We start from the raw sequence: 24,872 nt of genomic DNA on the forward strand, positions 1-24,872 counted from the left end.
TCCTAAGTCATTTTTAGAGTTTCCGCTAGAAGCACCCCGGGCTGATGCAGGCATAAACTACCTGCAAGTCTGGCATGTGCTCACAACATGTCTTACTGTTAAGTCTTGGTAGTTCTTGCGATGTTGCATAATAGCCAGACCTGTCTTGATTATTGCATTTCTTATGATAATCTGTATTCCGTAACCCTTCACTGTTGTACTTGTTTTGAAACACCATAAGCTTAATAAACGTGTGTGTTCTCATGGCTCCATTAGCCAGCCATTCCTCTATCTCCCTCCCTCTCCATGGCCCTTATTCTCTGAGCTACAAATATTGGAAGTAGATTCACTCTGCTGTCACATCCAAATACTTAAGCAAAAGGAAGGGTTGGGTGTCTCTCATTTTAAATCAAAAGCTGGAGACTATTAAACTAAACAAGGAAAGTATATCTAAAGCCAAGAAAGACTGAAAGTTGGTCTTTCTCACCAAGTAGCCTAGTTGTGACTATCATTCTTAAAGGAAGTTAAAGTCCAGTTCCAACGAACACATGAATGATACAAAAGCAAAACAATATCCTGACAGTGATGTGGAGACCGTCTTTGTGGTTTGTTAGGAGATCAAACCTGCTAAAGCATTCCTCTGAGCCAAAGCCTAATTCAAAGCAAGCTCTTGGCATGGGTGGGTCTGTGACAGAATTCTCACTCTCAAAACACAGCTCTTAACCTCTTCAATTCTGTGAAGGCAGATAGGGGTGAGGAGAGCAGTTCAAAGCCAACAGGTTGGCTCAAGTGCTTTAAATGAAGAGGCCATCTCCATACATGGAAGTTCCAAGTCATTCAGCAATTGTTGATGCAAGAGCTGCAACAAGGTATCCAGAAGGTCTAGTGGAGATAGTTGATGAAGACTTCTATATCAGCAAACAGATTTTCAGTGAGGATCAAGCAAGCTTCTAATCAGAAAAAGAAGCCACCCAAAGCATTCATAGCTAGAGAGTAGAAATCAGTGCCGGATTTCTTTTTTTTTTTATTTTTTTTTTTATTTTTTAAATTTATTTATTTATTAAGGATTTCTGCCTCGTCCCCACAACCGCTTCCCATTTCCCTCCCCCTCCCCCGATCAAGTCCCCCTCCCTCATCTGCTCGAAGAGCAATCAGGGTTCCCTGACCTGTGGGAAGCCCAAGGACTGCCCACCTCTATCCAGGTCTCGTAAGGTGAGCATTCAAACTGCCTAGGCTCCCACAAAGCCAGTACGTGCAGTAGGATCAAAAACCCACTGCAATTGTTCTTGAATTCTCAGTATTCCTCATTGTCCGCTATGTTCAGTGCCGGATTTCTAAGGGACAAATTGGGACAATACATCTGGTAGCTAAGGTAGACCAGTACTCATTTGCCATTCTGGAAGTCTTTGGGCCTTCGAGGGTTATACTACAGTGAATCTTCTCTGCCTATATTCTGTATATTGGACAGCAAAGCCTGGGTGACATATCTGTTTATAACATGGCGTGCTGGACATTTGATACCCATTACCGAGGCATACAGCTTGGGGAAAAAATAATTTAAAATATTATTACTCATTGACAGTGCACCTGGTCAGCGAATGATTTTAACAGATTTATAAACATAAGAAGATTAATGTTTTCATGCCTGCCAGCACGACATTCACTCTGCAGCCCACAAATCAAGGAGCAAGGACGGCTTTTAAGGCTTATTACTCAAGAAATACTTTCTGTAAAGGATGTGGGTGTAGTAGTGATTCTCTGATGGATCTGGGTAAATTGAAAGCCTTTCAGAAACAATTCACCATCCTAGATGCCTAGATCCAATTCACTGGATGAGGGAAAAATAACAACACATTAAAGGACCATGGAGAAGCGTGGTTCCAGCCCTCAGAGATTCCTCTCAGGGATTCAAGACTTCCGGGAAGGGAGTAACTGCATATGAGGTGGGCATACATAGCAAAAGAACTAGAGGCTGCAAATAAATTTCTGTAGTCATATGATAAAACTTTAATGGATGAGGGGGAAAAAAACACAAGTAAACAAAGCAAAACTGCTTTCTTGCAGTGGGATCTATTGCCAAGGAGGATGCTATGAAAATTGTTGAAATAGTAGCAGAAGATTTAGAATGTTCTAGAAACTTATTTGGGAAGACAGTGGCAAGGTTTGAGATGACTGAGTCCAACTTTGAAAAAGTTCTACTGTGGATAAAAGGCTGTCAAACAGCATTGCGTGCTGCCGAGAAAACAGTGCATGGAATGAATTGACCACGTGGCAGATCTCATTGTCTTATTTTAATTGGCAAGCCTCCTCAGCTGACGTGTCAGGAGCTATCAGCATCAATCAAGGCCAGATGCTTCCCTGGCAAAAACATGTTGATCCTGAAGGCTCGGGTGACCATTAACATTTTTAGCAATAAAGCATTTTGAATTAAAATGCATGCATTGTTTTTTCATACATGATGACATTACATACTATATAGTATAGATAGATAGATAGATAGATAGATAGATAGATAGATAGATAGATAGATATAGTGTAGTATAGGCATAAGATATATTTACTGTAAGAAAACAAAAAGTTCATGTGACTTGCTTCATTAGGCTTTTGACTGTGTTATGTTAGTTAGGGGTTTTGTTGCTGTGAAGAGACACCACGACGACAGCAAGTCTTATAAAGGAAATACATTTAATTGGGGTGGCTTACATCTTCAGAGGTTTAGTCCATTATTATCATAATGAGACATGGTGGTGTGCAGGCAGACATGGTGCTGGAGGAGGAGCCAAGTGTCCTACATCGTGACATGCAAGCCACAGGAAGTGGTTTGTCTCACTGGGCATGGCTTGAACATATATGAGTCCTCAAAGCCCACCTCCAATACAGTGACACACTTCCTCCAACAAGACCCTAAATACTCCAACAGGCTATACCTCCTAATAGTGCCACTCTCTTTGGGGGCCATTTTCTTTCAAACCACCACAATTGTGGTATTTCAGAATCAAAACTCTCAGCATCCCTGAGGTATGAATAAATTCACTATATTAGCTTTTATGGGAAAGATAGCGCCCAATACACTAGAGTCCTGTGATGATCTCACCTTCCAGCACACAAATCTAAAGCCACGAGGAAAACACTCAAACTGGGTTTTCTTAGAGACTCACACTGCCGCTCAGCTTATTGTTCCCACCTCCTCATCATGTTCGGTTCTGTTGGTGTGTGTTTCCTGACACTGCATCAAAGTGAAATTTAAACTCTTTTTAAACACGTCAAGATCATTTCTCCCTGACCTGTTTCCAGTAGCCACCTACTCCTTTTTAGCCGACTTTTTAGTGCCCCTCATTTGGGGAGTGGGGGTCAGGTTTGTTTTCATTTTATGAATCAGATCCTTACTTTAGAAAGAGTTAAGGTAATCCAGCTTCAGGGAATGTCATTCTCAGCCAAAAACAACTGGATTAAAGTCAAGGATCCTTAAGAAAGAAAACAACAGGATAGCTGGGATTTATGCCCAAATCCTTGAGTTACCTTTGTCTCTAATTTGAACATATTTCACATTTTGTTCTTAACCAATAAAGTAGTTTTCCCCTTCAAATCTGTAACACTTTTTCCCCCAGAATCTTCAGCTACTTGGAGCTACAGCCATCGAGGATAAATTACAAGACCAGGTGCCTGAAACTATAGAAACTCTCATGAAAGCTGACATCAAAATATGGATCCTGACTGGGGACAAGCAAGAAACTGCCATCAATATCGGTAATTCACCCCACTCCAATTTTAAATCCTGGTACCTTCTAACAGGCCAGTGTGTTTTAATAAGATGAATTAAAGATGTGTTAAAACCCTGGTCTGGGGACACTGAAGACAGGGACTTTGGTCATGAGATAGTTAATCTGAACAGATTCAAGAAGGACAGGACTGTTGGAAAAACAACAAAGCCAGTCTCAGTGGACCCCGGATCCCTTGCAAGGAGCCCCACCCCCTGACCTGGAGCAGGTACATGACATCATTGCCCTTTTCCCTAGAGAACGTCTCAACTTTATGTGAATTCTTATATGTAATGTACTTAATTCTAACAGACTGAAATGTGTGAAAGGGTCTCTTCTAAGAAAGCCTCTTCCTATTCCAGAAAGGAGATTATGTCAGACTGTCCCAAGGGTGGTGTCTGGCTAGTTTCGTATCAGCTTGACACATGGTAGAGTTATCTGGGAAGAGAGATGTTGTGGAATATTTGTTTAACTCTTTTACCTTGCCTGCCTAAGACACTGATTGGTTTAATAAAAAGCTGAATGGCCAGTATTGAGGGAGAAAGTATAGGAGAGACTTCGGGCAGGGAGAGTAAGGAGGAGGAGGAATTTAGGCTCGAAGAGAAGAAAGAAAAAGAGATACCAGGGAAACACAAGAGGCCAGACAGACAGACACATGGCAGGAAAGTAGGACATGCTGAATGAAAGAAAGGTTAAAAGCCCCGAGGCAAAATGTAGATAAATAGAAACAGGTTCAATTAAGTTAAAAGAGCTAGTGGGACAAGCCTAAGACCAAGCATTCATAGCTAAAAACAAGTCTCTGTGTCTTCATTTGGGAGCTGTTTGGCAGCCCAAAGAAAAACTTCTGACTTTGGAGGTACGTTGCTTGAGAAAACGCCTCCATCAGTTTGTCTGTAGACAAGGCTGTAGGGCATTTTCTTGATGGATGATTGATGTGGGAGAGCCTAGCCTGCTGGAGTTGCTACCCTGGCTCACAGTCCTAAATAATTTAAGAAAACTGACTGAGCAAGCCATGGGGAACAAGCCCATAAGCAGTGTTCCTCTACAACTTCTGCTTCAGTTCCTGCCTCGTCCCCAATTGGCTTTGGGTCAAGGTATTCATCACAGCACTGGGAATTTAACACAGACTGATGGTAAGAGAAGTAGATGCTATTAACCAAGACACCTAGTCCAAGGGCTAGAGTCTCCCTGGGCCTCTCGCTCAGCCGAGCTGCCTTCTGGGGAGAGAACGCACTTCCCACTTCTGCTTTCTCACCTGCAGAAATAAACCCTCACACCTTGCTTGCTACACCTGTCCCCCAGTGTGAATTCTTCTGGAACACAAGAGCTGAGATTGCTGCTATAGCTGGGGTCAGAGAGAACACGGGAGGAGGCCACCTCTCCTCATCCATAACAAGATATTTTAAGATGTGATATCCCAAGGCTCTCAATGCGTAGTGTTATTAGGCTCACCTATTTGTTTACTTGTGGCCCCAATGCCCCCCTTTAAAGTTGCAGTGGTTTTGTGATTGCCACACCAGCTCGTACAACCACGCATGCACTCTCAGACGCTGCATCTTGCTGGAGGAACGTTTGATCCATCAGTGGCCTATGAATGTAACGTTTCTGCAGCTGTCTTTCAAAGTCTAGAAACTGGACTGGTGGTGTGTTTATGGGCCAGATCTACTTGTTGTGGCCAGACGTTGTTCTGAACATCGGGCTGTCCGTTCACTTTCATTCTGCAGTCAGTTCCTAATTTTTTTGCAGAATGTTTGTATTAGTTCTCTCAAGCTGCTATAAGAGAGTATCACAGACTAGGTAGCAACAGAAATGTATTTCTCACATTTTTGGGAAATAAAACACTGAAATTTGAGGCGATATAAGACGACACAGACCATAGCAGGCCACTTCATTTAACTTTAATCACCGCCTTAAACGGCCATGTCCATGTGCAGACCACAGTGGGGAGAGTCAAGGCTTCAGCACATACATTTGACGATGGAGGAGACAAAATGTGATTCGTAATATAAGTCTCACAAAGAGGAAAGTATTTGGTGTTGTTCAAAACCTGTAATGCTAATAATATGGAAAAGGAAGAATCTTTTTTCCAGGTTCAGTAACCGTGGATAGATAGCCCAAACACTGTAAGACAAAGATTCACTTCTATATACTGATCATGAACATTACATACGAAACTCCCCAGAATTGAACATGCATGTTATACATAGCATGGAACCACACCCTTAGAAGGTTGTTAAGATTTCTTCATCTCAAGTACATTTAGCTAACAGTGCATTTTAGCTTTAGCAGTCTCCCTAAATTGTCCTTAAAATATAAAAGCTATACCATAAACATATAGTAAATTTGTATTAGGGCTCTCTAAAGGAACAGAATTTGTAGAATGAATATGTATATATATGTTTATATATACATATATATACATAATTCTATGATCGTTATGTATTATATGTTACATATAATAAATATATATTCATAGTATATATATTCAGTCTTAAAGTTTTGTTCCTCTAAATATAGAGACACAGATATATAGATATATAGGAATTTATTACAGACTGTGGTCCAACTAGTCCAACAACGACTGTCTACCAGTGGGGAGTCCAAGAACTCAGTAGTTGTTCAGTCCAGCCCACAAGGCTGGATGTTTCCATAGGTCTTCAGTACATAAGAGAATCCCAAAGAAGTGGGCTCTGATGTCAGTAAAGCTGTGAACTTGCTATCGAGGGTGAGAGCAAGCAGGCAAAAAGCTTCCTTCTTCCATTTCCTTCATCTAAGCTGCCAGTAGACTGTATGGCCAAGATTAAATGTGAAATCTTCCTACCTCAAATGATCCATAGTAAACATGGGTCTTCCCACTTCTAATGATTTAATTGAGAAAAAAAGTCCCTCACAGATGTACCCAGCTGCTTGGGTTTTAATTAATTCCAGATGGAGTCAAGTTGACAACCAGGAATAGCCATCACAAAGTCTGTGTAAGTAGTAGAGATTTTATTTATTGAATTTTTTTAGGTTAGCATTCAAGCAATGAGCAGGCACAGGCTCAGCCTGGCCTACCGGGTGAGCTCCAAACCAGTGAGAGGTAGATGGCACTTGAGGGATGGCACTCATGGTCAGCCTCTAGCCCTGCATGCATGTGCATACATGTGCATACATGTGCGCGTGCGCGCACACACACACACACACACACGTCATATGGGAGGAGAAAGGGCATTGCACAGAGGGAAATCAGGAAGAACTTGCAGAAGGTGACATTTGAGGAAAGACCTGGAAGAGGAGGAGGAGTTTGCTGTGGGTAGCAAGGTATTGATTGCCCTCTGCTGCAGAGCGAGCCCTGGTGCTGAGGGGGGAGCCAGACAGGATGGCAGAGACGGGCCTTGAAAAGCCTCTGGGTTTGCTCTACGTGACAGGGAAGACATAGGATGATATTCCACAGGGAGAGACATGATGGGCTTCCTGTGGACACAGACTGAGTATAGAGTGACGTCAGTCTTGAGAAGCCAGTAAAGCAACAGAGTAGTCAGTGAGGACACTGCCACAGTGACCCAAGGGCGTGTAATGGTGGCTTTGACCAAATGGCAATGATGAGAGGTAGCTGGTATTCCAATTTTTTAATTTTTTTTTCTTCTTTTGAAAATAGAATTTTTCTCACATCCTGATTACAGTTTCTCCTGTCTCTGTTCCTCCCAGTTTCTCTCCACCTTCCTTCCCATCTGAATCCAGCCCCCTTCTATCTCTCATTAGGAAACAAACAGCCTTCTAGAGGATAATAATAGGATCAAACAAAAACTGTCACATTGGAATCAGACCAAACAGAGGGAAAAGAGCCCAAGAAGAGGCACAAGAAACATATAGATGCAGAGACCCAATCGTTCACACACCTGAACTGGAAGCTATAAATTATACATGAAAGACCTGTAGGATAAAAAGAGAGAAGATATATAAATAAAATAAAAAGGAGCATTAAAAATAACTCTTAAGCCCTGTCATGACATTATGAGACAGGAACCTCCAAAGATGCCACTGAGTCTGTTTTCTACTGGCCGTCTACTGCTGGGCATCTATGCGGCCTACCCTGAAAAGTAGTTTGTTTCCCCAGTGAGACTCCCTTGGAAAAAACCAATTTTTCATTGGCAAGTAGTTACCAATTTGAGCTCACTTTTGGATTAAGAATGGGGCATGTATCTGCTTCTTTCTTCATCTCTAGGACCCCATCTGGTGCAGACCAGTATAGGCCCTGTGCATTCTGCCTTAGCCTCTGAATTCGCATGCACAAAGATCCTGATGATTTAGAAGGCCTTGTTTCCTTGGTGTCCTCCATCCCCTCTGGCTTGTACACCCTTTCTGCCTCCTCTTCTCCAGGGTTCCCTGAGACCTAAGGGAAAGGATTTAATGGAGGCATCCCGTTTAGGGCTGAGTGTTCCAGGGTCTCTCATTCTCTGCATAATGTCTGGCTACTGTTGTGGCTACGGTATTGGTTCCCATCTGCTACGGGAGGAAGCTGCTCTGATGATGGCTGAGCAAGGCACTGAGAGTACAGCGACAACGAGTGTAAACAATGCTGGTATAATTTTTGCTAGTGTAAGATGAGTCAGGTAAGAAGGGCAAGAAATTGATGTCACTACCATCCAGGACAGGGAGATAGTGAGGCCAGCAGGTCCAAGAGAGTCGCCCACCCTCCCTAACCTTCTCTGTAAACACCTGCTGGCCCAGCCTTTACCCTTCATATTGGCCACCATAAAGGATACAGTGCATATGCCTGGCAGCCTTTAGGATGTGGAAACACTAAACTCGGTTGTTCCATATTGTTTATCAAGGCAGCTGCAAATGTCGTCCTTACCTCACACCCTTCCTGATGGCCAACGAGAGTGTTTCATCTTTAACTTCCTGTTAGTCTGGGAAACAGCTGATAACCCTTCCCTCTCTGTAAAGATGCTCTTTCGGTATTTGATCAAACCCTTGCTCTCCAAGCGTTCCTTCTTTCCTGAAAGACTAATGGTGCCCGTTTATTGTGTGCCTAGGACACTCCTGCAGACTTCTGAAGAAGAACATGGGGATGATCGTTATAAATGAAGGCTCCCTTGATGTGAGTGACTTTATGCTTCAATGCCTTCTGTTGTTTTTTTTTATATCCGATACCTGTGGAAACACTCCATTGGCGTAAGGTTAAAAGATAGCTTTGTATACTTCTTTCTCTTTGTTTGCTTTAACTGTGTGCTTTAACAGCTTTGGACAGCACTAACGTAAACTGACTCACGCTTTACACGACATGTATTAGCTAAAGAAACTTCTGTCTGGTTTCCTAAATGTTATAAGACAGAAAAGTTGCTTCACAAAAAACCCTGGGTGCGTATGGCCTGCAGCTCATTTATATGGAATACTGCGTTTTGTGTATTCAGCCTTTTAGATCTCCTTTAGCTTCGAAAGTTAATACCTATTTCTGTTTTAAAGAGTTTATTGAAAGGGATACTAAACCAATACAAAATAACCATGTCTCTGCAAAAGGTCTCTTAGTGGTGTGTGTGTGTGTGTGTGTGTGTGTGTGTGTGTGTGTGTGTGTTTTGATGCCCTAACTACTAAGATGACATATTTAGTGGACTAAAATGTAGGACAAATGACCTGTAAATACTTTAAAGTCAAGGTGGTTACTGGTAATGTAAGGTGGAAGACAAAACAAGGAGGTGATGGTTTTACACCTGCTTAAAATACTCATGATGACGCAAAAAGCAGAGGAGAGCATTGATAATTAGGGGTTTGGGTGAAGCTGCAAAGCCACCCGTCTGTGTTGCGAGATGGCGAAGAAGTCACTGGGGAGAATGCTTAGAAGGTGCCTAGGGGACGGAAATCCTCAACCCTTGATTGCAAATGTTTTAGTTACTTAATTTCAAAACCTGGTACTTTTCCCTTTTCTTGTGAAGTCTTTGAACAACCTGCAATAGTGTGTGGTTTTGCAGCAGTACCATCATGGCCCTGCATCTGAACCTCTTTGGGAGTCTTCCCACCTTCTTATGTATTAGCTTTGGGTTGGCACAGCCAGAAGACTATCTTGTGAGCAATGACCAAGTCGGCCCTGCCTTTCAAACGCTGACACACACGCAGTAAAGTGAACGTCCACAAGACAGACTCAGAGGTGAGGAAGACGTCTGCTTGGGGCTTCTGTGACGTGTTAGGATGTATTCGTAAAGATGACAGTCTGGTAGAGATGAGTCACTCAGTGAGGAAGACTATTTGAAGCAGAAAGTCCTTGCAGCAAAGATCAAGCCATACTTGGAGAAGGAAAAGGGAACATAAGGCTGTAACTTGTTAAAGATTGTTTGTTGGAGTAAGTAGAAGCATGCAGTGTGGATTTCCAGTTTCGGGAAACAGTACAGATCATAGACAAAGGACCGTCTATGTTTGCATCTAAATTTTATCTTACCATGTGTGACTTTGCCCAGAAAGCAGTTCTGTACCTGATGGATGTTTTGGTTTTGGTTGCTGCTGTTGTTTTTACATTTCTTCATTTATGTAACGTGTGTACATACGCATGCCATGACATGTATGTGAGGTCAGAGGGAAACTTGCTGGAGTCAATTCTGCCCCTCCTACCACCTGGATTCCAGAGCTAGAACTCAGGTCAGCAGGCTTGGCAGCCAGTGCTCCTACTCACTGAGCTTTCTCACTGGTCCGTACCCCTTAAAAACAAGTGGTAAGCTTCAGAGGCCTCGCAGAGGACCCAGGTTCGGTCCCGGCACCCGCATGGTAGTTTATCACCTTCCCTAACCCCAGTTCCAGGGGATCCCATGCCTCACATACACGGCGGCAAAATACTTAGATTCATAAAACAAAAAAAATCTAGAAACAAATTTAAAAACAATCATACCACAGGGCACACAGCTTTTTGATTTCTGTGCCTTGGTTTATTTATGTCTTAGTCAGTGTGCGTGTGCCTGTGTGATGCCTATGCGAAGCCACTGATTTTGCTGTGACATGGTACTTGCAAGGCACCTGGAAAGAAATGACAGAGTGAGAACTGGAAAGGTGATCTCCAACCAACCAGAGCAAACAGGCCAGGTTAGAGAGCACGGCGGCACAGAATGAAGAGCACTATCCTCAGCATCATGCATGTGAGGTACCTAGGAGAGTGATGGGCTCTAGGCATATTTGGAAGGGTAGGGAGGCATGGATCTCATGTAAAAGACCAAAACAAGGAGAGGAAGGACGTGGGGCCCCAGTGCCTCAGGAGCCTCTGAGAATGGCCCCAAACGATGCTCCATGTGCTCATAGCATTATGGAAAGTGCCGTGGGAATGCTCCATCCGCCTGCTGGAGTCTGTGCTTTTCTGTCCCCTGCGTCACACTGGTAAACAGTTTCTCTAGCAGCAGGAGGATCAGCATTCTAGGACCTATGGGACTTAATGCAAAAAAAGCAAGCACACTTCATTGCCCGCATCTGGAGCTGGACTTTCTTCTTCCTGAGCATGTGGCCGCGTGCCTGCTTTCATTTTATTATGCGCCATCATTTTCCCCCATTTCTTCAGCAAGCTTGGCCTTAAGTGTTTTAGATATCAAGTACTATAAATAATAGCCTGGAGGGAAACGGCTAAATATCAAAAAATATTTGATATTTAATGTCCCAGTTCACTTCTCTTTCAATGATAAACACTGTGACCTAAAGTGTCTTGGGTGGAAAGAGTTTATTTGGCTAATAGGTTACAGTCATCATCAAGGGAAGCCAGCATAGGAACTCGAGCCGCGAACGGGAGGCACGTTGCTTACAGCTCATTCCTCCTGGCTGGCTCAGCTAGCTTCCTTTGTTATATAGTGGAGGAGGCCGTGTGTTTAGGGATGACACCTGCCCACTCTGGACTGGGCCCTCCTACATCAACTAACAATTAAGAAAATGTCCCCATAGACACAGCCATGACCTAATCTGATGTAGGGAACACCTCAGCCAAGAGTCCCTCTTCCCGGCTACGTTTGTATCAACCAGGCAAAACCAACTAGCATGCACACTGTATTGTTAAGACAGTGGTGTTTGTTTTCGTTTTTTAGATTTCTTGGGTGGTAACTCAAATCAAAAAGCCCCTCAAAGGTACCTTCGCTACCTGTTTTTCTAAGAAATAAGAGAGAAAGACTTTGGGAACACGCTATTTCGCTGCGAGCAGGGACTGCTCTGGCTTATCCCTCCTGGTGCCCAACAAATTTCAGAACACATAGTCAATACTGGACGGATAGATACCTGAGCGCTGAGTCACCATCATTTCAAATTAAGGGCTTCCCTTTTTTAAAAAATAAAATTGTACATCAGTTTTCAATTTGAGGTACTTCGTCATATCTGAAGCCTCCTTATGAATGCAATAGTTTAGGGTAGGAGCCAGACTCTGTGGCTCAGTGGATTAACACTCATTTCCCTACGCTCCCGACTGCCAGTCTTCCCAGCAACGTCTGGGGAAGGTTTTTCTCCCTGGGAGCTGAGTAGTGAATTTACAAACTGGCTGTCTGAGGTCAGACCTCCTGGGGTGAACTCATTTGTTTCTCACCAGGAGGTGAAGCATCACTTTGCACAGAGCCTTCGTAAAAATCAGGGGCTCGGAGTTCGGGCAAACTCTGAGAGCTGCTGGGTTGCCTGTAGGTAAAGCATTGTTTGTATTTCCCAGCACAGAGGGAAAGAAAAACAGCCCATCTGTAGGCTATATACTGACAGATAACGAGCCAGTCTGGGGTGATCAGTCCATGAACACAAAGAACAAGTAACAAGGAATAAACCGAAGACCATAACTGTCTCAGGAAGGAAGATATGAACGTGTGTCTTGTCAAGGGCGCTGGAATCGTCTTCTGAAATAACACAATGATGACCTTAGACATTGAAATCAGCTTCTCCAAGCCATAGTCTAGCTGTCTATATATAACGAGACTGTAACCTTGGTGTGGCAAACATAGTGTTTGAAACACACAAAGAGATGTTATGAAGCGTGGTGGGACAAGAACTATTCCAATAGCTTTCTATTTTGTCTAGTGCGTGTTTTTATAAAAGTATATCATTTCCTATCTTTAATATTTTTCATAAGGTGGTAAGTTCTAGCTGTAGATCATCGTTCATGAGTGGCCCATATTGCTGTACACACTGCCCAGGTTTTCTACCAGACTAATGTTAAAGTGGGGAAGACAGGTCTCGTGTCACGTTGTTATAAAGAATTGTGTTTTGAAGTTCTGAAGACTTGCATAGACACCATCCCCTTTCCGCAGGTGGCACAGCAGCGTGCCTGTAATCTCAGCATTCAGGAGGCAGAGGCAGGAGGATAACAAGCTTGAGGCTGACCTAAGCTGCAGAGGAAGATGCTATTTCTCAAAAGAAGTGAAAGTTTCTTCTGGTGACTTTGATAAAGGGGGGGACATTTGTCTCGCTTTCCTGTTATCTTTTGCGTTTCAATGTCACTAACCTTCTGAACACCACAGAGAGAGACACACACAGGTGAAGAATACTACTCAGTATCTCATTCCCCTCTTCTTTGGATTGCCACCACATGGCGAAGTAAGATACTCTCTGACAATGCAGATGTCTTAGGCAGAAAGACTTGTTGAGCTTTTTAAATTCCAAAATAAGAATCTCAGTGTGTGGAAAAACCTCAGTGGGTATTACGTTTGCTACGCACTTATATGGACTTGAGTTTAAATCTCCAAAATCTACCTAAAAAAAAAAAAAAAAAGCCATCAGGGTGGCACATGTCTTTAACCCTAGAGGGAAAGAAGTCCAGATTCAGGGGACTTTCTGGCCAGCTAGCCTAGCTGAGATGGCAGGACCTGGGTTCCGAGAGAGACCCTTTCTCAAGAAATAAGATGGAGAGAAATAGGAAAGGCCATCCAAACAATGTCCTCCTGCTTACACACACACACACACACACACACATACACACGCGAGCACATGTGCATATTCCATACATATAAAGAAAGAAAAGTTCATGGATAAGTGTCATTAAAAGGCACGCAAGGCTGACGAAAACCTTAGGCAGTAACAGATCCTTCCCATGGTTTGGGATTTTTCTCGTGTTTCATTGACCACCCTCTTAAGGATCCTGATTGCACACTTGCTGAGCAGCATCAGGGAATTTCAGTGTACTGGCTTCATGGAAATATGCTTTTCCCCTGCCCCACCCAGGGCGCAGAAATGATCCCACCCACCTCTCAGAAGTGCCTCGTTCCTTTACCGATTCTTTCAGGACTCCTTTTTACATTTCCTGGAAATCCTTCAGTCTATTGGAAAATAATTTATTCAAAACATGTTAAAAACTGGAAGCATTTAAACTGTGAGGCAAGAACCAGGGAATCTTATACTGTGGCCTATTTTTACTTCCCAGATTCTAATTAAAGTCTCTCAAAATGACTGAAACTTGTTGTGGGAAGACTAGGTTTATGTCACATTCAGAAAGGTAATTGTGAGGTCACTCAAGTCCTTTTTGCTGTGACAGCACTGTGGATCTCTAGAAATGTTTCCGGGTGGCTCAGCCTTTGTTTGTTGTTCTTTTTGTGGTTGTTTGGTAGCTTTTTGTAATTGTTAAGGTTTATTTTTGTGGTTTGTAACTACGTGTGTAAGTCTGCGTGTACACATGGGCACCAGGGCCTGTGGAGACCGGAAGTGTTGGATCCCTTGGAGCTGGAGTTACAGTTATGTTCCGCCTGATGTGGCTGCTAGGAATCAAACCGGGGTCCTCTGGAAGAGCAGCCATCTCTCCAGACTGAGGTTGGTAGCTTTGGTCCGAGATTTTTGCATGATTGGAAAAATCTTGAAGGCTTGCCTCATTCCAGTAACTCAAAACAGCATCCCCAATTTTACCTGTCAAACTTAGGGCAGGTTGGAGACTGTTATTTCTGAAGCCACAGGTAACTCCAAGCCCATCATTCTTTGGGTCTCCTGTGCCCATCCTTACATGCATCTAGCATCTCTCGCGTATGAGGAATCTGTGGACTTTCCCAGGGGGAAGATACATTCCTATTCTAAGATACATTCCTACTCTGGTATAGCCTTCTTTCTACTGTCTGGCTTTCCCTTGAGGAACAGATGGAGAGATAGTCTCTATTTGTTGATTCAGTTAACGAGATTGCTATTCAGAGAAATAAATTCCCTCCCCTCACAGTCAAAGGCTCCCGCATTCCCAAGTTCCTAACCAGCCCCACCACCTCCGCCCATCTAGCTGTGCTTTCTCTAGACTGTCTCTGCTGTTACAGACATTCACGCGCAGCCTAGTCAGGAGACCCCACCTGGTGTTTGGGGAAGCTGTGTATCAGCTGTCTCCTAGGAAAATGTCATTTGCTGACTTTCTATGCATATGACGAGTTGCTTTTCTCATTGCCAAGACAAAATACTAGACAGAAAAATCCCGGGGGGGGGGGGGGCATTCCTTTGGCTCGTGGTTTCAGTCCATCGTAGTGTATAGTGTGAGGGTATGTTAGAATTCATGCATGCAAGACGATGCAGCTTCTCCTCCTGTCTTGGTAGAACAGGAAGCAGAAGTGGGACTAGAAACTGGGCCAGGCTTTTCCCACTCAAAGGCCTGCCCCTAGTGGAAGACATCTGCTAGCTAGATACCATGTTCCAGAAGTTCTACAACCTGCCCAAACAACACCTTCTCCTGGAGACCAAGCACTCAAAACATGAGCCTGTGAGGAATATTTTACATTCAAGCCATGACGCTGTGAGCAGGGGACTCTTGTCTCTTCTGCAGGATTCTGTGCTTCATTTTTCTACTCCGAAAAAGATCCACAGCTTATAGGCTTGTAGTTACCAAATGCCTTCTCCAGAACATAATATATCATTTTTTGCTTTGCATTCAGCTACCATATTTGTGAAACAGAAGTAATAAAAATATCCGTCTCCTTAACATGCTGTTATAAGGGTTAAATAAAACAGTGCCTGTTAGTACTCACCCCAGTGGCTCACATGTAGTAGGTGCTGGCAGCAGTGGTGTGGGAGCCAGAGGTAGCTGTGCCCGTCTCCACCTCCAGCAGCCTGGAGTCCGTCCAAGACTTCCAGTCCGGGGCAACTGAATCTCTGGACTCGCCACAGAGAAGAACCTCAGGAGGAGATGGTAAAGACAGAGTTGGGGGTTTGGTAGAGATTTCAGCATGAGTTAATAGAGCGAGAAAGAAGACACCCTCGCACATTGGTGTGGGCGTGTGTCCCAAGAGTTACCCTTCCATGTCGCAGCCGTAACCAGGAGGCGGTTTTGTTGGCTCTTGGGTTGCATCTCAGAGAGTTACTGAGACTTCCTCCTATCTTGCCCCCTTCTTTTTCGATGAATGAAATTACATGGCTGTTCTGGGGTGCTTTGGATAGGGATCACAGTCCGCAAAATGTCCCCCATGAGCTACAAGAGTTCCTCAAGGCGGTTAAGACGTTGATGTTGTCACTTTTCTTTCCTTTTCTTTTTTTTTTAATATTTATTAATTTATTATGTATACAATATTCTGTCTGTGTGTATGCCTGCAGGCCAGAGAGGGCACCAGACCCCATTACAGATGGTTGTGAGCCACCATGTGGTTGCTGGGAATTGAACTCAGGACCTTTGGAAGAGCAGGCAATACTCTTAACCTCTGAGCCATCTCTCCAGCCCCTCCTTTTTTTTATTTTTTCTTTTTGGTTTGGTTTTTTGTTTGTTTGTTTTTGCTTTAGAAGAAAAGGGGTTTGTCTGAGATTTCTAGTAAGTATATTGTGATTTTACCGCTGGGAAAGGAGGAAGGTAGTGGACTCGTAGGCTCATTGCTACTTTAACATTCCTTCTTGAAAATAAATCTATATAAAATATTCTCTAGATAGGCAGCTTTCACAGCCAATCTTAATTGGATTTGAATGTTTTATTGCTAGCTGGCGAAAGAGAGGCTTCAGCCAGGCTCAAAGGTCAGGGCCATCCTCTCATCCACGGTCCCTTACCCTCCCCTGGTCCTTCACACTGCCTTGGTAAGCATCCCAGAAACGCTGTGACCGCAGCCTTCACTGCTCCGATTTCTTCAGCATTATTTGCAGGAGAGGAGAGCTTCCATGAGAGATAACTTTACACAGCTTCTTGCTCTGTGGGAGAGGAGAGCGTCCATGAGAGATAACTTTACCCAGCTTCTTAACATGTCTCTATTTAATTAGAGAATGTGGCCCCTAACCAGCCATAAATTTGATTATGCATCCCAGTATTTCCTCTCTGATATATGTTGGCCACACCAAGCATTAAAAAAAAAAGAAGAAGAAGACAAAATTCCATCACTTTGGTAAAGGAAAACACTTCCAACAATTGCTAATTTTTTTTTCCTATTCATTTGACTTTCTAACCTGAAAATGTCTCCTATAACATACAGGACATTCCAGGTATGAATGCTGAAGTTGTCATCTATACCCTTTTAAGCTCGACTTACATGTTTTATGTAGACAAACCTCACTGTTTTGGGATCCAGCCACCAATAAATGGCTTCTGAAAGAAATCCAGAATAAGCAAATCATTGACCTGATTCCAGAAGAGAAGGGGCAGGGGGAGGAAAATGCGAGCTACTTCAGGTTTTGTTTTGATGTGTCCCCTGAGTCTAATACAATACGTTTTGTATTGCTTTGAAAACTAGCTTAGACGGGTTTGAAACCACACCGAGTTCCCTTCCACTGCCGGTTTTGGTACGTCTAGGCTGCTGTTTCTCTTCCCATTAGCAAAGTCCTTTCAGTGTGAGGTCGCAGTCTTCAGATGGTAGTTAGAGGTGTTCGCGTCCTCTATCTGAAGCCTCAAGCTTTCCTGTCATGCCCCGTGGTAGGGAGATTGTTTAGATCCTGTAATTCACACTGTTTACCCCAGGAAGAAATGAAAGCATTAGTAAAAAGTGAAAATGATGTTTGAACAAATCGTCTCTGCTCCGTGCCTCTAATTTAAGACCGTATCCGCTGGCAGCCAGAGTATGTAGTTGAAAAAGTCTCATCAAACACACTGTTTGGTCTCGTGGAATTAAACGTGTCCCCTTTTGTTAAACACGCTGCAGCGAGACTGGCTGGTGTACAGAAAGAACCCTGAGTGAAATTGTTCACAGATTCAAAGTGTCTCTGGTTCAAGAAGTTCTCCCACCCCCAAGTCTGAATATTCTTTCCCTCATTCGGCCTAAACATCTGCACTCTTCCCCAAGACCGAGAATTACAGATAAGTGATCTCTAACCATGCTGCTCCCTTGCTGTTCTCCCCTCAAACTGTTGACATTTCTGAGGGCGCCCTCCTCGCCCTCCACTTTCTTCCCATCTCTCCTGCCCAGACCTTTGGCGGGTCAGAACAGCATTAAAACCAACAGTTTGTGAGAAACTGACTGATGGGGTGCCAGGTGTACCCAGAGGCATTGCCCGCTCTGCTCCTGTAGGTAGGGCGGGGTGCCAGGTGTACCCAGAGGCATTGCCTGCTCTGCTCCTGTAGGTAGGGCCGGGGCTGTTAGTCCACACTGCAGATGGACTGTTTGCGCTCACATGCTGGACATCACAATATCCCTCCTGATGTTCCATGCCAGCTACTCCAAGTCCAGAGTGTGCTCAAGTCTGAGTTGGGATGTATCCTTAAATAACTGTACCTTCTCTAGTGACAAAATGACTCAGTCACAGGATTCTGCATCCTGAGAATCATTGCCACGTCTTCCAACTTGTTTCATTAATTCTTTCACTCAGCCGCAGGGCCACAGGGCAACTAAAGGAGAATGCCCTTCTGGAAAATTCATGGAATTCAGTTTTGCCCGTATGAGAATTGTACACAGGAGTTATTTAAGACATGGAGTAATAGGAGCAGTGTGTATTTGGGCTCTGCCCTGAGAAAGTCCTGCAGATAATGATTCTTCCATATCCCTCCATTCATTAATTGAAAATATTAAGCAAATGGGTTCATCATTAGCTTTCTCTGGGTCTGGGGAACAGTTTCTCATAGGCCTCAGAACTTACCTTCTCCAGACCGTGGATTTGGTAATTTGCTGATTTTCAGAAAAACCAGTGGTATATTCTGAGCAACCTCTTCCTGGCTGAATTGAAGGCACTCGGAGAGACTGGATGTCTGCCGACCCCCTCCCTCCCAGCACGCTTCCTTTTCGTGTTTGAGTCGCAGCCACCGCCGGAGAATATTTAATACCAACCTCAAAATAAGTGTTTAGGAGGCTCTCAGTGGTGGTTTGAAATAATTACCGTGGAGGCTTTGGTAAAAGCCTTTATCCACAAAACTATTTAAATTATATAATTGCTCCCCCATCTCATTCTTCCTTCCTTTTCCTGGATTGATCTTTCTTTACTGCATACCCCGACCCCGACACCAAAACACAGGCTGGCTACGCATTCAACACTCCTCTCTCTTCCTCTCTCCCGGACTCCAAGCGAGACTTGATGCTCTCAGGGAATTATTTTCCTTATGGAACCTATCATAATTCCGAGTTTCAAACCTCTACTGAGGTTTGAGTGCAATTTACCCAGCACTCCGACTTCCTCCTCTTACCTGTTTCCATTTTGTGACCCTTGACCTTTCTCAGATGGCACGGCCCCTCTGCAAGATTGAACTGTTTTCTCAACAACAGCGTTACACATCTATCCTCCTTCAGGAAAACCCATATTTGTATATCAACAAAGCATGCGATTTTTTTTTTTTGTCTCCTCCCCCGCCCCATTATCTTCAGCCATATATATTGACGAAATGCATTCGTTTGTCTGCCTTCCACTGAGCTACTTTGGAGGACCTCTCTGACCATATGTTTTTAATGACTTCACCTTCTGTCTGCCCTTACGCATTTTGGAAAAATTACTTTATATTGGTTCGGTCTATACACATATGTTTTTAAATATTATATTCTAATTTAGGATAGGAATTTAGAAACACCAAAGGTTTTCTATCAAAAAAACTATGTCAAAGAGCACTAGCTCTCCTGACTGGGGTGCATACTAAACAGACCGATTGTATATAAATGTAGTTTCTCTCTACTCTCGGGTGTATATCCTTTTACTATTGCCTGCAGTAGCTGAAGGAGCAGTTGATATATGTATTGCGTAGGCGTATTTGGAATGTCCACTGTTCCACTGAATCAGTAACACATTGTAGAAAAATAAGTAATACCCAGTGCTTTATCCAAGTTGTTATTACAGGAGTCGTAACTCACCCTTTAAGAACGTGCTAACATTGTCCATACTTGATGTAGTCAGAGTATGTTATTAAAAATGTTCCTGGAATGTTCTGCTAATTTGCAATTTTAGGGTGTGAACATTTGGAGAGCATAAAAGCGGGAAAGAATGAAGCATTTGGTCATAAAACTCATGTTCTAAGTGATGATGAGGTAGGATCACATGCCACCAAAATAACTAATAAAATAGGTTTAGATACCAAGTTCTTATTTGTGTTCTTTTTAATATTTGTTCTTACATTATGGTGAATTAAAGTAAATCCAAAGTAGAATAAGTCCCCACTGTCCAGGTGACACTTCTGTCTGTGCCTAAGAACTATTCGGTGCCTGAGAATTGCCGTAATGGTGCTACAGCTGAAGAATACGCTGGAGAAATAGCCTTCGGTTTATCGTGGACTGTTTTACACAAACACGTGTATTAATTTATTCACTCACACAATAAAACACAAATCACAGCAGAGAAACTCCATTTTACTTTGTGATTTTTGAAATGAGCTGTATCAGATCATACTACCTCAGGCAGAAATTATTAAGGGAAAACAGACAGTAATTATATAAATATTTCTCCTCCCACCATGCACCAGGAGCTGCATGCCCTTGGAGAAGAGGTGATGTTCTCGGTGCTAGAACTGGGGGGCAGTTGGGTTTACAGATCATGTTTATGCAGTAGAAGACAGGCTGGGAGAGTTGAGTTTTAGCAGCCACAGGTAGATGGGAATATTGTCATTGGGAGACTTTGTAAGAACGCTTAAAGTGACCCCAGCCCGGGACTGACTGCCCCTACTGGATTTTCTGTTGCTCCACAGAGCTTGGCAGTTGGAGGTACTGTCTCTTCACATAGGTAACTTGTTGCACCTGATGCCAGAGCAGGGAAAAGAACTCTGGTGTCAGCTTTGTGCCGAGCACTTGGCAGGACGCTTTCTCCACAATGAGGAAGTGGAAGTCAGCACAGTGCATCGAAACAGTCACTCTGGGAAGTTAGCACTAATCCAATCTGATGAGTAGGGGGAAACTGGACTCGGAGGAGCCCAAGAATCCTGCCTGAGGAAAGAGTCAGTAAGTGGTAGAGCCAGGCTCCATCTCAGGTTGCTCTAGTGCCACCTCAGGGGAGGTTGTCACCTGATGGGAGGTTGTCAGATGAGTATGGAGAGTCAAGCCCATGAGAGTTAGATGGGGACACGGCTCTATCACAGCAGGAGATCTTTTCTGGAACTCTTGACTTACGTAGCTGCCTCATCTTACCCAAAAGGGATTTTGAGCTAGGCGTAGTAGTGCACGCCTGGAACCCCAGCATTGGAGCTACTGAGGCAGGAGGTTCACGAGTTTGGGCCCAATCTGGGCTATATATTGAGTTCTAGACCAGCAAGAATCTCAAATATCTCTCTCTCTCTCTCTCTCTCTCTCTCTTTCTCTCTCTCTCTCTCACACACACACACACACACACACACACACACACACATACACACACATTTAGAGGTCCTAAGGTGTTGAGTTAATGTTTGAAGCTATTCAGTATTTTTTTCAAGTTTTTTTTTATCATGAATTTTCTCAAAACATCTGCTTTTTCCTTTTTACAGAAGGTAAAAGGTTTGATGGCCTTTGTTGTACTCTGTATCCATCTGAGACTGAGGGAAACCTTGAATGTTGAACCATGTTGAACCATGGTGTAGGTTTAGCTCCCAGAACTTAGTTCTTCACAATATGACATCCTCACTCATTTGACGCTGTTAATACACTGAAGTGACATGTAAGCCCGACAGGCGGCCCCGGCGTCTCACGTCTCCCTTGACATGGCTGCATATGTGCGCTCTGCACAGGCAGCCGCCTCTGTGCTGATGACATCTGTGCTCACCTGCAGACAGGCTCCGAAGAGCTGTTTCACAGGGGCCCCGCCTCCTGCCGGTCATCTCAGCTGGGCAGTCTCCATCTTTAATCAGCCTATTGCTAGACTTTGCTCTTTTGGAGGACAGCAAGTGAACTTGAAGCTCTGGGCTCTAATACCGGCTGGGAAGGACTGTCCTCCTAATCCGAAGTCCACTCTCACCAAGATGAGAGCTGCATCTTCCCACTGATATGCCCGTTTTCCTTAATTCATTAAGACAAAAGAACAAATCCAAGTGTAACAGAATTGCCTTAGTTCAGTCTGGCTGCTCTAAGAACAGTACCACAGATGGGATGACTTCGGCAACGAAGATCCATTTCTCTACATTCTGGAGTCAGGAATGTCTGCCCGCAAGGTGCCAGCAGCTAGGGGTCTCCTGGGCCTGTGTCCTGGTTCACAGTGTCCTTTTGCTGTATCCTCTGTGGCAGGAGGAAGGAGCACTTCACGGAATCTCTGTTATAAAGCCATGTACAAATCCCAGAGAGATTCCATAACCTAACGACCTCACGCGGGTCCTGCCGCCTAGGACGCCATCACATAGGAAGTCAGCATTTCTGTGTAGGAAGTTTGAAGAAGCACATATTCAACCCAGAATAAAAATGCCTTGTTAAATATTGCCTGGAAGTTGGTGTTATTCAGAATTTCTATGTATTAGTTCTTCCTTTCTGGGGCTAACCCCTCTTCATAATATAGTTTATCACTTTTTCTTCTCATGTTAATAGGTTCCCAAAACTAGATAGAAAGCTAGATGCTTAGTTGTGTTTGGGCCCAAACACCAAAATATGCTTTGGATAAGTAAGTGTAAGTAGGCTTTGTTTCTTTCAATGCTGGTTAGACCTGCTGCTGATGCCCTCGGAGTATCCATGGGTGACCACATTGTGTAGGGTCACTACAGCTAAGAAACTCTAGCTTCAGGGCAAGCTGTGGCAGCCAGTAGTCTCAGGCACTGTGTGCTGGTCTGTCCTGGATCTTCTCCTTCCTGTTCTATGATGGTTCTTTCCCTTTGCCTAGGGAATTCTGCAGATTCTCAGGAAGGGTGTTCCTTGGAAGTGTTCCTAAGTAAAACTCTGTCCTAAAAACCTCTGAGAGGAATCTGGAAAGGAACAGAAAGGCGAGGAACTGAACAGGGTCGTTTTTATGCAGCTGCTCTCTGGGGCACTTCATTTGGGGCCCATCACAGACCTGCTTCTTAGGTGGCCCAATGCGCTCTCTGCGCATCTGGCCCTCAGCTTCCTCAGCTGGTTCTGAGCAGTTCCGCCAAAAGAAAAATGACAGCTTGTGTCCTGCGATCCTTACCATACAAATCACAGCTTCTGATGTATCTCCCTGTAAGATCGTATCCAATTTCATTGTCTGGGGCACCTTCTGTAATTTTTGTCAAGGGTTTCCTTGCTACAGTTCTTGTAAACATAATGCAAAAGATTTCTATAAAGCTGCCAGTCCCCGGGCTCCTGCAAGATTGTTGTGGGTTGTTTCATTTCACTGGAGTGTGTTCTGTGAACATGCTGTCTATTTGACCGGCTTCTGCTCTAAATATAAGTGAGGGTTTAGGAAAATCCATGGCCCTATTGCTGTTGTAAAGAATTCTGCTTACCCTAACTGCCTTCTTCTTCAACATGCCTCCTCCCTCTCTCTCCTCTTTCTTCCTTCCATCTCCTCACCCCCTCTCAGTTTCTTAAAAACCAAATAAAGTACCATTTCCTCCCGCTTGGCCTACAGCTGCACACCTTGCCTTGGTCACTCGGTAGTTAGCCTGGGTGTGTGTCTTATGGCATTCAATGGGCAGTCGATGCTGTTTGATGCAGAAGTAGATGTGGGGTTGTCATTAATTATTTGTTCCCTATTTCTTTTTTATTAAGAGAAACACAGTAACAATTTCTTCCTTCTAATTGAGCGTACCCCAGGTTCTTGAAGAGTTTAGAGGCAGCAGGAAAGCATTCACAGGGGTCACAGGAGCAAGTGAGACATTTTAACTTCCCACAAGGAGTTCCATTGTCACTAACAATTTTCTTCTCTGTGGCCTCCTCATCACAGACTTCAGGCACTGGAAGAAGGCTGAGATGCAAATCAAGCTATGCCACAGCTATTTTACATAAGCAGACAGGGTATTTAGGGGACCCAAAAGATGGAAGCATTCTTGTTACCTGGGGGACTTGGAGAAAGTAGGATCTTGAGAAATTATTTTTAGTTTATTTATTCATTGTTTTTGGAGTAAGAAAACTTTGACCTTGTACGTGGGCTTAAATAGTCATGGGGGCTGGGAACGCTGCTAAGTGGAGAATGAAGCACACAGATGTTTCTGAGTCAGGTTTTAAGCAGGAGGAAAGAAGGATGTGGACTAGCCTCTGGGGGAGAAGAGATTGATTGATGCCTCTGTTTTACTGTCTATGCTGGTTTGCCATCTATTGCTGTGATAAAGACTGACCAAAACCAGTGTGGGGTGGAAAGGGTTTGTTACATTTAACAGATGATAGTCTATCAGGGAAATCAGGGCAGGAGCTGAGACAGGAGCCTGGAAGCAGGCACCACAAAAGACCTCTGCTTACTGGCTTACTCTCTATGGCTTGCTCAGCTTGCTCTTTTAACACAACCCAGGACCACCACTCAGGAGTTGGCACCAACTGACAGGTTCAAAGGCCAACCTGATGGAGCCCATTCTTCAACTGAGGGTCTCTCTCTCCAGTGACTCTAGTTTGTATCAAGTTTGACAAAACCTAACCGGCACTGAGAAATGGCATTTGTTGTAGCAAGGTTGTGATGTTGCAGAGAGGAGAAGGTGGGGCAAGATGGTAGGGAAGGACTTCCTTGCCTTGAATGCTCTCCTTGAGTATACAGCTGTGCAAGACACTGGCGTCCAGGGACAGGGGACTAAAGAGGAGAAGCCATAGGAAATGTCACAGCCTTGTCAACCCCACTTTTCCCTTATTGGCCAAAACTATGACCTTTCCTCTGTCCCCGTGTCTGGCTCCACAAACTGCCTTAGCCTTGGGACACCTCTGATGCCCCCTTTTATCGAGCTTACAAATAGCAATGGGCAGGATGTTGCTCAGACCTTGTGTTGTTCCGCCCTATACCGTCTTTGATCCTTTTTTTCTAACTTAACTTCTTCTTTACATATTTTCA

The 24,872-nt window shown here is 43.9% G+C and overlaps 1 protein-coding gene across 5 annotated transcripts in view; it reads left to right on the top strand.

Annotated features, from left to right (window-relative positions):
- The window catches only part of Atp8a1 (ATPase phospholipid transporting 8A1), a 209,039-nt gene that overhangs the window by 117,874 nt on the left and 66,293 nt on the right, over positions 1-24,872 (top strand). For all 5 annotated transcript variants that reach the window (XM_041671068.1, XM_041671072.1, XM_041671070.1 and 2 more), the window contains 2 exons: positions 3,588-3,726; positions 8,756-8,820. In XM_041671068.1, coding sequence (XP_041527002.1) covers positions 3,588-3,726; positions 8,756-8,820 — 204 coding nt within the window. The remainder of the gene's footprint in view (positions 1-3,587; positions 3,727-8,755; positions 8,821-24,872) is intronic.

This window comes from Microtus oregoni, unplaced genomic scaffold, assembly GCF_018167655.1.
Source record: "Microtus oregoni isolate MIOR12 unplaced genomic scaffold, Mior012 000021F_ref0000039, whole genome shotgun sequence".
Lineage (NCBI taxonomy): Eukaryota > Metazoa > Chordata > Mammalia > Rodentia > Cricetidae > Microtus > Microtus oregoni.